The 13,224-nt window shown below is 38.8% G+C and overlaps 1 protein-coding gene across 1 annotated transcript in view; it reads left to right on the top strand.

Moving 5' to 3' along the window:
* Positions 1-9,604, top strand: part of ZPLD1 (zona pellucida like domain containing 1) — a 32,904-nt gene extending 23,300 nt beyond the window's left edge. The window contains exons 6-11 of the mRNA XM_033052914.1: positions 27-124; positions 735-815; positions 1,639-1,810; positions 3,123-3,231; positions 7,522-7,551; positions 9,429-9,604. Coding sequence (XP_032908805.1) covers positions 27-124; positions 735-815; positions 1,639-1,810; positions 3,123-3,231; positions 7,522-7,551; positions 9,429-9,604 — 666 coding nt within the window. The remainder of the gene's footprint in view (positions 1-26; positions 125-734; positions 816-1,638; positions 1,811-3,122; positions 3,232-7,521; positions 7,552-9,428) is intronic.
* The last annotated feature ends 3,620 nt before the right edge of the window (positions 9,605-13,224 follow it).

Below are 13,224 nucleotides of genomic sequence, written 5' to 3'. Positions count from 1 at the left end.
CAATTGAGGCAATGTTTGTTTTACAGGATTCAACCTACAGCCAGCAACTCCTTATTCCAAGTACAGGTTTACCTTTGAAAACCAAAATATATGCAGCTGTAAGAGCAACCAACCTTGATGGCAGGTACCATAAAGGGTGTTATTTCTTGTCTTGCTTGCTTTTCAGCTCTTGTTACTTATCTGATTTAGAAGCATCTGGCTTTCCTCTTAGCTTTTTGTATTTCAAAAGCATGGCTGGTGTTCAGTAATCACTGCTCTCAGCTGGAGGGTGTCAGGTCCTTGGCAGTGAATGCATATTTTGCTGCAATTCTTGTTATGAAAGTTTTCCTGAATTATACTTTAAATCCTATATCACTTTTATTTAAGAAAAGGCCCCTGTTGGACCAAGCAAGAAAACCCAGGGCTTTTAAAAGGGGGCTAATTTTGATTTATAGTCCCATGTGGCCATGATTTCTGAGAGGTGTGCAATGTGTGTTGGTGTGATGGTTGACTTATATGAAACCAAATGATTTGATTTATAAAATTCTGCTGCTATGTTGTGCTGTTTAATCTTCCAAGTAGTTGAAGAAATGGGATGACTTGCATGTGACCTGTTCAATACAGTAACTCAGTCTCACTGTAACAGCCTGCATTACCTGTTTGTGTGCTTTTTTGTAGTGTTCTTTCATCTCACCTCATACCTCCCACACTTGCATTGCCAGTTCCCCTCATCTATCTCTTTACTCCCTGTGCAGGTGGAATGTTTTGATGGACTACTGTTACACCACACCCTCTGGCAATCCTAGTGATGATCTTCGGTATGATCTTTTTTTCAGGTAGGTCCTGTGCAAACCCAGTATTTTGTTGGTCCTCCTTTAAAAAAAAAAAATCAATCTCTTCAATAGTGGTGTCTTAAACTGCCTGGAAAGTTTAAGTGTGATTAGTAGGCAGGATCAAGGGCTAGGCTTGTAGAGAACATGTCAGAACTTCTTTGTGTGAGAACAGAAACACAGAAGCAGATGCCAAGTCATAAGAATTATGAAGGTAGAAAAGCATATATCCAAAGTAGTTCTACTAGAGATACTATAAATGCTTAAAGCGGATGGCTAAACTGGCCTTTATTTTACTAAGGGTGCATGTGATGAATGACAGTGATGTAAAATATCAGAGACTTCAGTCCAGGAAAGTAGTTAAGCAAATGATTAAATATAAATAGATGCTCCTAATTCTACTCCCAGTAATAACATTTATTTGAATTGGAACTTTGAAAAACATCTTAAGCAGTATCTCAGATTAAATTTTACCTGTGACACCTATTGGAGAGGTACTGTCTTCATTTGGAGTTACCTGTCTATACTGGTTAGCATACCTGATTTCCTTTTGCTTCAGGTCTCAAATTACTTTGAGCAGTGGAATTAAATGTTATCTTGGTTATAGCTGTGGTGCTGAAAACAAAACAGTGTTTTTGTAGGAATGTGTTTCAGCACAGGAAGCTGCAGCCTAACAGGAAGATTGTGTCTGCAGACATTTGCACTGTGCTCTTTTTCCAAGGAACTGAAGTGCTGAACTTGCTGCTTAAGCTCTCTGCTTCTCAGCTAAGAGCTTCAAAATACTAACAGAGCTGCTCATCCCAGTTTCACTCTTCTCTACAAAAAACAGCTGTGACAAGGATCCGCAGACAACCATAATTGAGAACGGCAAGAGTCAAATGGGCCGGTTTTCCTTTGAGGTGTTCCGCTTTGTGAAGCACAAGAACCAGAAGATGTCCACGGTCTTCCTTCACTGTGTGACAAAGCTGTGCAGAGCAGATGACTGCCCCTTCCTCGTGCCAGTAAGTTGTAATTATCTGGATATAAAATAGGCACGCTGGAGTTCTGCATACAAGTGTTATGGAAGTTTGGATGGCACAGAATGAAAGCAACCTGTAGAGACTGAATGTTTTTTATGTCTGAAGGAATGTGAAAAAAACTAGTGAAGAATATGGAAATGAATACTGTCCTCTGGAGCTAAAATAATACTGGGCCTGCAAAACACAGGTTATTGAATATATGGGAAATGACCTCTTTGCCTTGTGGTCCTTAATTTTTAAAAGTAACAGCTCTGAGATGGCTTTTGGTTTGATATTCTTAGTGTAGTAGTAAGGTATCCATCACCGCAGGGAAGAGGAATGTCTTAGAATATAATTTATGGAAAAGTTAAAGCTATAGGAAGTGCTGTTATACTGACAAAGAAAATTTGTGAAAGTTTCTTGTACTGAAAAAAATTACCAGGCCTGTTAGAGTTTATCATCTCCCTTGTCATCTGAAAACTACTCCTTTGTTGAAATTCATGAGGTTATGTCTATTTAAAATTAACTAATTTTAGGAGTATCAGGAACAACAAATATATTTTGGAAATGGAAACATTTAAATAAATATATAAACACAAACTTCTGTGATGTCTTCAGAACACAGCAGTGTTTCCTACTGAATGACTCCCATCTAGAATTTTAAAGTGCGGTCAGTTCAGTATACTCCTGAAATTTTGTGTGTTATTTTATATTTTTATGTTACACATTTACATAATTACCTTTGCATTCGAGTTATGTTCTGGGGCTTTTGAAGTTCTTTCACAAGAAGCTGAAACAGGAAATGCTTTTGTTTGAGGCATACTTGATTACCCTAGATTAAGGTAGATGACACATTACAAATGTTAAAGGTGGATTCCAGATGAGAGTGCTTGGGATTGTTTTAGTGTCATTGCTGTTTAGAACTCCATTGAAGATGTGCAAACTCTCACTTGAGAAGCTTGCTAGAATAGGGATTGTCAAACAAAATAGATTTGTTGGGAAAAACTGTCTGTAAACATAGCTTTGGGAAATTAACTACGGAAAATTTAATATACTATAAGATGGATCTTGTACACAACAGCAATGTAGTTTTGTAAACAAAGTGAGGCAAAATAAAATGGCAAGCCAGGAATTTATAAGATGCACTTCTAGGCAATATTGCAGATGTTTTTATTGCAAACTAGTTAAATGCATACTAAGAAATAAAATCAAAGTTGTAGTATTGCTTACCAAAGACTTCATATTGCATGAGGAAGCACAAAAATGCCGGGATTCTGTTGCACTCAATCTGTGATTGTTTTGATTGACCACTCAGATCTGCAGTAACAGAGAAAAAAGAGACACTGGTGGAAGGACAACTTGGCGCCCTCAGAGCACATCTGGCAATGCTGTAATCTCTGCTGGCCCCATCATTACGAGGAGTGGTAGGAATAAACAATCTTTCTCTATGGACTGCAGGAATTTCAGAAACCTGGGGAAATGTTTTGAAGTTTAATGTGAATTTGCAGTGATTTAAAGGGTGAATTCTCTGAGTTTACTGAGTGTTTTTTTACTGCTGCTGAGTATTTTTTACTACATTTTTTTACTATTTTGTTTGGTAGAAATTCTGAGCTAGTATTTTTGTTTGGCTCTCACATACTTCCTCCCCCAATAAAATCACTGTGGGATACTGTTATACATATAAGGCCATTATGAAAGTCCAGACTCAGTGGGTTGACTTTTTTTTTTTTTTTACCAGATTTCACTAGAGATAATAGAATTTAAGGTACTGTGTTCACTGTTGCAATTTAATTTGGATGGATAATGAATATCCACTATCAGTTTTTATTCACCGTTTCTTCCAGCTCCCTCTGGTTTTTTATCTACATGTTGCTTAAAATTAATGCACACTATTCTTAGATTCAGTTATATGAAATAAATGGGACAAAATCATTGTAAATAAGTGGGCCCAAATCCACTGCTCTAAATTGAGGGTGAAATCTCCTGATTTTCATTTTTATTGCTAATTGTTTTAGGAAAAAATAAGCAAAAGGCAGCTCTAAATGTAACCAGCAGTCTCTGAAAATAAAAAAATGTGACTGCTGTTTAAGTTTTATGAATTACAGATATTTATAAGTAGTTGCAGTTTAGTAACTGATATCAGCAGTCCAAGGTTTAGGATGCTGAGAGTAGGACTGAACATGGTCTAGGAAAACTAATTTAAAACTTGAGAATAAAATAATTCTTGAAATGCCAAGTAGTTGTACTGTATACAAGGAGAGCAACTGATGCTCCAGAATGGGGACCCACCCTAATGAGAGGCCATTTCTAGAACAAATGGGCTCCATTATGAGCAGCATTTCTGCAATGAAAATGAGTGCTTTTTTTTGTTTGTTTTCTACATGGTCCTATTTGCTGCCATCTGATTAGCCAAGAGAAAGTGAAAAGAACCAACTTCAAAGTTACACACATGCGTGCTTATGGGAAATGAAGGACTGATTTGCTCAGCCAAAAAGCATGCTGGAATAATGCTGCTTTAGGCAAGGAATGGAAACTAGATACAGCTTCTTATATGAGCAGCCCCTGGTATACAATAGAGCTCATGATTCAAATGCTGTGAATGCTATTTTTACAATTTTAAAAAAAGGGTATGTATCAGTTTCCTTTAAATACTGCATAGCATCAAACAAAGATCTGATGGATGCTTAATGGTCCCAAAGAAAGGATAAGAAATTTTATAATTTCATGACAACTGTTGAGGTTGTTTAAATAAAATCATTAATAAGACTGGGAAAAGGAAAATAATTTTAAGTGTATTTTAAAAGTGGATGGGTAAAGATTTTTTGATTTCTCCATCTTCTTAGTGTGTTTTTGGACTATTCCAGTCATGCTAACCGAAGGATGGTTTAATGGGAAGTACAGTAATTTCACGATTATAAGCCGCACCATTTTAACTAAACTTTTGGTCCGAACCTGAAGTGCAGCTGATAATCATATATGGACAAAGAACGAAAAGTTGCTGTTTTAGTTTGGAGGACAGGTGTCTGCTGAGAAAGGCAGGAGCTTCTCTTTGAAATGGAAAATGTAAACCCCCTCTCTCCAAATTATTATGATTTTGAAATCAAGGGACTTTCAGGCAAAGATATGGGAATTAGGAATAACAGTTCTTTACTAGGGAAATTAAAATAGAAACACAGCACTACAAAGAAACAAACTCCAAACCCTGACAAAGTCAGAGTACAACCTGACACCCTGTCAGGCAGGGTGTTGGCAGCAGTCCCATTAAATGGTGGTTGCAGCCCCCTTGCAGTGACAGATGTGGTTCAGTTGGAGCAGTGCTCCTGCAGAAGGTGCAGTTTCCCTCTAAAGGTCCAGTGGTGATGTGGAGAAATCCGGTTTTCCTCTGGAGTCCAGTGGAGAAAGGGGCTACCTTAGTGTCCCAAAACCTCTGTTTTTATTTTGGTAAGAAATGTTGGGCTCTTCCCCCTGGCTGGAGCAACTTCCAATGGGATGAAGTAATTTTATCAGTCCCACAGTGGGACTCAATGGCCATTAGCAGAAAATAACTCTCTGGAGGAAGGATGGGTTGTGAAAAGATAAAGAACAATGCCCCACCTGGTTTCAATGGATGGCCCATTGGCAGAATGTCTCCCGCCCTCAACAGATGGTGGTAGAATAGATACCTTTTATCACACTCTGTATTGTAATGTGCGGCTTATAATCAGGTGTGGCTTATAGTCGTGAAATTACTGTACTTGAAAAAACATGGGATTCGATTCTAAACACTGCCACAAATTTCATGAGTATCATTTGGCAAGTCCCTCAATCTCACTTGCATTTCCCTTTTTCTTCTGGATCAGAAAGAGGGAATTTGTCCTGCTGTCAATTCCCATTGTGAAAATAAGATCATAAGAATCAGGAAGTTTATGAATAGTACAGTTAACAAACTATAAAGGGGAAGATCATGCGAGAACTTGGCCAAAATTATATGGATGGTGAATAATCTGGGATAAATTTGGAAAATATAAAAAAAAATTAGGTAAATTTTGGATGAGGAAGACCAGAGTGTAGCACTGGCTTGAACCGATGTGATGCTGCATGGAAGTGCTCTCACTGTTTTCAAGGCCAAATCTGGTCTAGCTTTAGCACAGATACATTTGTCCAGAGCCCATCAAACCTGCTGCACCTGGCTCACCGTGGTCCATACGCCAGCAGTGGGACTGCACAGATGTGCAACCCCTCACTTCCCTCATTTAGGGAGGAGCTGCAGCTGTCCCAGGGCACTGCAGAGGCTCCCCAAGGTATCCAGGTCTCCCCAAGACCTGTCACCAGCTCTTCCAGCAGTGGAGCTGATGATGCAGCTGCCTTGGTAGGAACTGAATGGTGCTACTGCAAAGGAGTGTTGGTCCTTCTCCTGTGTGCTTCTGACCTCATATTTCTAACATATGGCTCTTTTCAGAGAAATGTTATTCTTTTTTGTTAATCTAAAACAAGTCATTGCAGAAGACATACACAGAAGAAAATATTTGAGTCCCTGTAGGGAAACAAAGCAGGTACCTACTTGTGAAGTTAAAATTATGTAGCTTTTGATGGATGTCTCACTTAAGCTTGGGAGACAGCTGCTCAAAACAAATATATACGTGAACTGTGCTTACTGATTGCACAAAAAACCCCCAAACAATGACAAGAAATGTAATTCTGAAATGGACATCGGTAAGCAAGTAAAAACTGGAGACAAAATACAAATGTTACCCTGAATATAAAACCACTATGTAACTGCCAAGAGGAAAATGAGTATAGTGAAAAGAGCTTTTTTTGTAATAATTTATGATTGCTGACATATTTTTTCTTGTAAAACTCAAGGTTTTTTTCCTGTAGAGGTATTTTATAATATGAGTAAGTGAAGGGGCTTACACATAACATTGTGCTTATGCTTATGTTGTTATTGAGGGAGACAACAGAACTGACCACCTTTTCAATTAAAAGATTCCTGATTTAAGGTGGTGCTGGTTTGTTTTTCCAAAACACATTAAAAATATTAATTAATATTTTAATATCTCTTTATATTAAAAACAAAGCAATGACATGCAATTTATGTTATTTGTCCATTTTTTATATGTCCATATTTTAAAGATGGTATATGCTAAAAGCTGCTAGTCAATGTGGCAAGTAGAGTTGATTTTTAAAATTACAGTAATTTCATTATTATAAGCCACACCATTTTGATTTAAATTTTGGTCCCAACCTGGAAGCGTGGCTTACACTCAGGAGTGGCCAATATATGGATGAAGTTCAGAAATTTGCCAACCCGGAAGCGCGAGCCTGCAGCAGCCCCAAGCCGAGCCGGAGCCTGCCTAGCCCCAGTGGTGGCAGGACAGCGCCGAGCCAAGCCCTGGTGGCAGTGGAGAGCGAGGCCGGGGCCACTTCCTGGCGGCTGCCCTGAGCAGGGCCTAGCCAGTAAAGCCTACAACCCCGTGATTCTCTTACTAATTGGCAACTTTGTGAAAGTTGCACGTGGATCCTCGCTGTGAATGAAAGTGCAGCTTATAATCCAATATATGGACAAAGAACGAAAAGTTGCCAACACTCGGAAGTGTGGCTTATAATCAGGTATGGCTTATAATCTGGAAATTACTGTAAATTACAACTTCTGGCTTTTGTGTTGCAGGAGGGAGGAGGTAAGTGGAGGTATTTAAAAATATAATACATGCTTTTTTTTTTTTTTATATATATAGATGAGACACCAACCAACAATTCACAGCTTGGTAAGTTAATCAGATTGCCAAGAAACATAAGAGAAGGCTTATGAGGGAAGTAGAACTGAGCATGTTCCATTTTGATTAATATCTATGCACTGGGATTCTTTTTCATATTTTTCTGTTTTATTTTTTTTTGTTGCTCAAATGAGTCAATACCAACATGTGCTGAAAGGAAAGCAATTACATGGAATTCTCAGTTTAATTTGTCCACCCAACACCATCTACATTGAAACTTTTAATTCCTATGATGAAATTGAAATTAAGATCTGATGCTGCAGCATATGAGGTTGAAGGGCACATTATAGCCACCAGATGCAAAACCAGACTTAAACAGTAAAATTTTCCCATGCCACACAGGAGTAGAGAAGGAACATTTTTGTTATGATGCAGTCTAGCTTAGTTCATGTCTGAAAGCCAGCAGGTCAGAGCTTCAGCTCCTGTTCTCCTAGCATTTAGCCTCACAAAGAGCCTATGGAGAAACTTGGATAGAACTTATGCACTGCTAGGGCAGTGAAGGCAATAGGCTGCAGGGGAGATCAGCTCTTTATTTTAGGCTGCTTTTCCTTTGGGCCCTTGGAACTCTTGTTTCAGCCTGTTACTGTTCTCTGCTGGTAACAAGGAGTGGCTGATGGCTAAGAAAGGATGATCAGGTGGTACTTTGGGCCATTCCACCTTCATAACAGGACTGAGTGGAGCAAGGAATCCATCCTGTTCTCTGAACACCAATACTATTTGTTCCTTTCTGTACTCAATTGAGAATATATAAAAGCAGCTACTGCTCTTGTCTGTCATGGAGAGTTCTCCCTGTAATTAATTGCTCCCTGCTGTGCTTCAAACTACGGATTTAATTAAAATAATCCAAAGCAAATTCTTTATTTGCTGCGCACAGTTTGCTGTGTTAATGGCTGCTACCTTTCCTTCCCATCCAACAAAACCAGCAGCCTCTCCATCCCAGAGCAACGATCTTTTCTTTGCCTGTTGCTGTCCCTGGGGGAGAGCACAGAGGTAGAGTGAGGTGAGGTTGTTGCTTAGCAGCAAACAGAAAGCAGCACAGTGTTGGGAAGGAGAGGGTAACCAGACCAACAGTGCTGGTTTCCCTTCAGCTTGGGTGAGGAGGGTGGCATTAATGGTGTTGAGGGCAGGTGGGTGCTTCTGCGAGGAGCAGTCTGGTTTCTAACATAGAAGCTGTGTTGTCATTTCACCTCACTCTCCACCACTGGTAATGGCAATTCTCGTTGGTACTCAAATGCCTTTTTTCCCCTCCTGCTGGATAAAACGGTACCAGCTGTGGATGTGCGCAGCCCATTATCTCAGAACTGGTCCATAAACAGCTTGCTGAACTACAATAAGTATTAAATATGTCACCTTTTCTATCTGACAACTGATAAACATATTAAGAAGCCCTTTCTGAAGGTGTACAACAAGCTTCCAGAACGTCTGATATCTGGTGCCAGACATGTCTGCTGATTTACATAAACTTTGGATTGAAATGTAGATAGTGATAGTGGGGGAGAAATCCTTTCATTAACTTGATTAGGCCACAAATCCTTGTACATCTACCTTGATAGTCTTTGGATAAGTCCTTGGATAATGATAGTCTTGCCGTGAGTAACACAGATCAAGGTTGGTCACTAGCAGAGGAGGGAGGCACATGTTTTTATTCCCCAGCATGATTGATATTGAAAGAATTAATAACTGTTTTCAAAATGTATTTAGATAAGCTTTGTCCAAGTAGACAGGTGCCCATTCTGAAGTACAGTTAGTTTTACTTACTTCATTGCAATTATATAGTATAGGGGGTGTTGGAAGGGGAAGGCAGAAGTGTTTGACACTCGTGAGGGATAAAACCAAATCTTACCTAAGAAATTTTTTTCTCCTTGCAGCTCACCCAAATGGACCTCCTTTCCAGATGAACACAGTCACCAGCGCGCTGATTTCAGGTGTTGTTGTCCTAGGAATTTCAAGCATTTTCTTTTTTGTATGTTCTCTAACCCTTCTGCACAGAAACTGGCCCAATGCTTCGGTCCTGAGTGGCATCCGGAACCCAGTTTTCAACTGAAAGTGACGATTTGTTTGCACTTTTTGTTTGGGGTTGCCTTTCTCATCTGTGAAATATGATTCCATTAAAAAGTAATATTAAGGCAACACTCCAGTGATATCCAGCTTCTGTTCCAGCTATTCTATATTTGTAGATTTGCTAGATGATGTTGTGTAGGTAGGCAGCAGTGATGTTGGTAAGAAACCTAGAAAATGTTGAGAATCTCAATTGTGTTTGCGATCAGACTGCTTGACATTTGCCCATGAATGTGCTGACAGTAGAGCTCATGTCTTCATCTGCTCAGCAAGGTCTGAAAGCTGAAGAGGTTGCAGATGAGAACCTTTCCAAATATACCACTTTAATACAAAGGCTGACATATTCAGAACAATTCATAAGTCCATAAACACCCAGTAAGATAAGGTTAACTTCTCTTTTGTCATTACATTTTTCACAAAAAACAAGTGTGTCTCAGGAGGAATTTGTTTTCAGCTGTCTTGGCTAAAAATAACCTAAGAGAGGCTTGGAACAAGTGACTTTTCCTTATTTGTAATTTGGATGTATTTTCTTTAATATATCTTCCATTGGTTTGTGGAGATATCATTTATCAATTTTCCTCACAGAAAATTATTTTTGGAGCACAATTTGGCAACAGAGTAAAAATCTCACTGATACACTAATTGCTAAGGGCAAGTTTTGTCTGGTGAGTTTTTCAGTTCTCTGATAAAGCTTTCATTTCCACATGAAGAGTCATCAATCAGTGCTTATTTCTTTAGCGGATTTTCTGTGTGAGTTAGACTTGTTCACTGTATGGATGAGGGGAAGAGGGCCACTAGAAGTACAACAGGCTGCAAGCAGTACTGTGCTGTTGTCTCTTGTTAATCTGGGGAACATCAGATTTACCTGAAATGAGTGCCAGGTGCCCTCGAACAGGAGCACAAGGCAGTGGCTTGGCTGTGTAGAGTACACAAAAATGCTGGTGCTAGAGAGGCCACCATAGACACAACATATTAAGCTGGACTGGATAGACAGTCGGGATTTTGGTCACACATACAGCAGTTAAATTTCATTTTTCATGTACTGTACATATTGGCCTAGAAACACCTCATTGATATTTATCATCATCCTGTGTTAACCATGTCCGTGTCTTCACTGATGTGACAGAACTGGCTAATGATCAGGGCTTTTTGGCTCTCAAGGCTAAAGACAAATACAGTCTTGTTCTCAGTTTTCTCTGATCCTGCAAATGCTGTATAAAGGCCTGTTGTTCGCAAATTCCACTGTGCTGTAGGGCAGTATCTCTAACAACCAATACTGTGCCTGTTTTCCTCCAGTCTTAATACCTCAGAAACATTTTTGCACTTCAGGGGTTAGGTCTGATGACATGTAAAACACGATTGTTTAATAAAATTATTTGAAACATTTCAGAGTGGATGCATTGTCTGAACTATTTTCCTCCCCTTGTCCAATTGTTAGTTTTGTACAGGCTTCCAGGGACCTCATTCTACAAAGAGGAAAATGGGACCTGCTTTTTAAAATTGGTTTGGTACAAGCTTTCAATATACAGGATAAATTAATATAATTATAGATTTACTGACCTTTAAAGGAGTGTGGTAAACTCTGGATATTTATATTCCAGACTGGGGATAAATAAATTCAGATAATCTATTTTAATTTACTAATAAAGAGAACCACAAAAATGCCATTAATGTAATTACTACTTAGTAAGGAGCAGCTTTAGCTGAAAGTTTCCAGTGATGGAGATAGCCATTATCATCCTTAGAAAGTTGTTTCAGCAGTTAATTGCTATCTTCAGTATACTTTTAAAAAATACTTGCTAATGTGAATTTGCCCATTTTAACCATTTTTACCAGCCATTAAAAAGTCAGGCTTATGTCTGCTAGAGAGAGACTTTTTCTTTTTTCTAACATAAATCCCATATAGTTTGGCTAAGACCACAGAAAAAGAAAGTGAATGATGTTAGTATTATAACAAGTTGCTGATATAATATCTTACTTGTCCTGTTTGATTTCTTTGTGTTTCTGGAAGACAGTTTGTTGCTTTTCTATAAGGAAATGTATTTAATAGTAATTAATGAAGTGTTTTTGACCACATTTTTCGAGGCTATTTTTCATTAAAATTTCTGGAGTGGTTTGTTTTTGTGAAGAACTGGTAAGGTATTTGTGTAACTTTTTCTCATGTGGAAATTGCTAGGTACCAAAGGGTGATCTCCTGCGAGATAAATTAGTGACAGAGTTCCAACAGCCATCTGTAGGAATCATTACTGAGCTTGCTATTTGTCTCCATCTTTCATTATGTGTTCCACCTTGGTAAAGAAACATGGAGAGCCACATGTGGAAAATGATACCTAAACCAAGGCTTATCCATTTATGGATCTAATATGGGGATGATTTATGAATTGCAGGGAAGCTGAAAACTTGAGCCAGGTTGGCAAAATATTTCTAGGAAGACGAAGACTGACTGAATTTGTAAAAAAAATCTTTGTCCTGCTTTGTTTGAAAGAAATTTCCAGGTATTAAGTAACATGTGGAATCCATAATTTGGGACCTCACAAGTTTCAAGTAACAGGTTAGGCAGAAGTTGAGTGGATGTGCATGAAGGTTACACCCGACTTTTTGAAAGACAGGATGTCAGGGGAGAGGGAATGGGGAATGAATTGAAAATAAAAATTATATAGTGGGCACTTGAAAGATCAAATTTTAAATGAAGCTCTGATACTAAGAAGACACTGTACTTTGTATGAACAGCTCCGGCCTAATGCAAAATGGGGGTCTTGCAGGTTTTGAGTGAAACAATTGCTAAAAGAATAGTGGCTCTGATAATGTAAGCACTTCTTTTAGGGGTGCCTGTTTTGTGTGTTTTAATGCTTTTTATGCACAGAGGTCAGGTTTCTGCAGGTAAGCACAGTGTACTGAAATATTCTCAACTCTGTGGTCCAGATTGTGGGGCAGACTGAAAGAAACTGAAATTTTAAGCTCAGTTCTAAATCTGGTAGAATTTAATAAACCTGTAAAAGGCTGAAAACGCTTCCAGGCTTCCTCCTTGGAAGAGATAATTGGCATAGCCAACTGGAGCTGTGCATTCCAGTGTTTGAGATAAATTCAGGTGATATTTTATTGGCCGAGGAACCTGGAAGCAAATAATGTTTCCTACTTTATTCAGCAGACAGTATTACTCTCCATATCTCTTAGACTCTACAAATGTGCCAGAAGAAGCAGACTTGCCCTGATTAAACTACTCATCTCTTCATCTGGAGGAGACATAGGTAGGAGCATTGTGGTAAACTAGGAAATGTTCCAAGTGTTGCAAATTGGTCCTTCCTCGGGTTACTCCCATGTGTTATTTCAATACCACTTGAGCCTTCCACTTTCTTTCAGGAAGAAAGAGCTAGGATGGATGTGGAGCAGACATCAGAGAATAGCTCTGCACAGTCTGGACCCGTGGTTTCAGTACCGTCATGGCTCTTTGCCATAATGTCTCTTCTGAAATTTTCTGTTATTAGGTAATCAAGTCTTCCCTGGTCTTTGTACAATTAGGAAGCACATCCTTGAGATTAGAAAAATAGAAAATATATGGTGGAAAAGTTGTTCAAGTCACTTATTTTGTGAAGAAGGTAAATTAAT

The sequence above is a fragment of the Catharus ustulatus genome, chromosome 2 (genome assembly GCF_009819885.2).
Source record: "Catharus ustulatus isolate bCatUst1 chromosome 2, bCatUst1.pri.v2, whole genome shotgun sequence".
In the NCBI taxonomy this organism is placed as follows: domain Eukaryota; kingdom Metazoa; phylum Chordata; class Aves; order Passeriformes; family Turdidae; genus Catharus; species Catharus ustulatus.
This window is presented reverse-complemented; position numbering and strand designations above follow the sequence as displayed.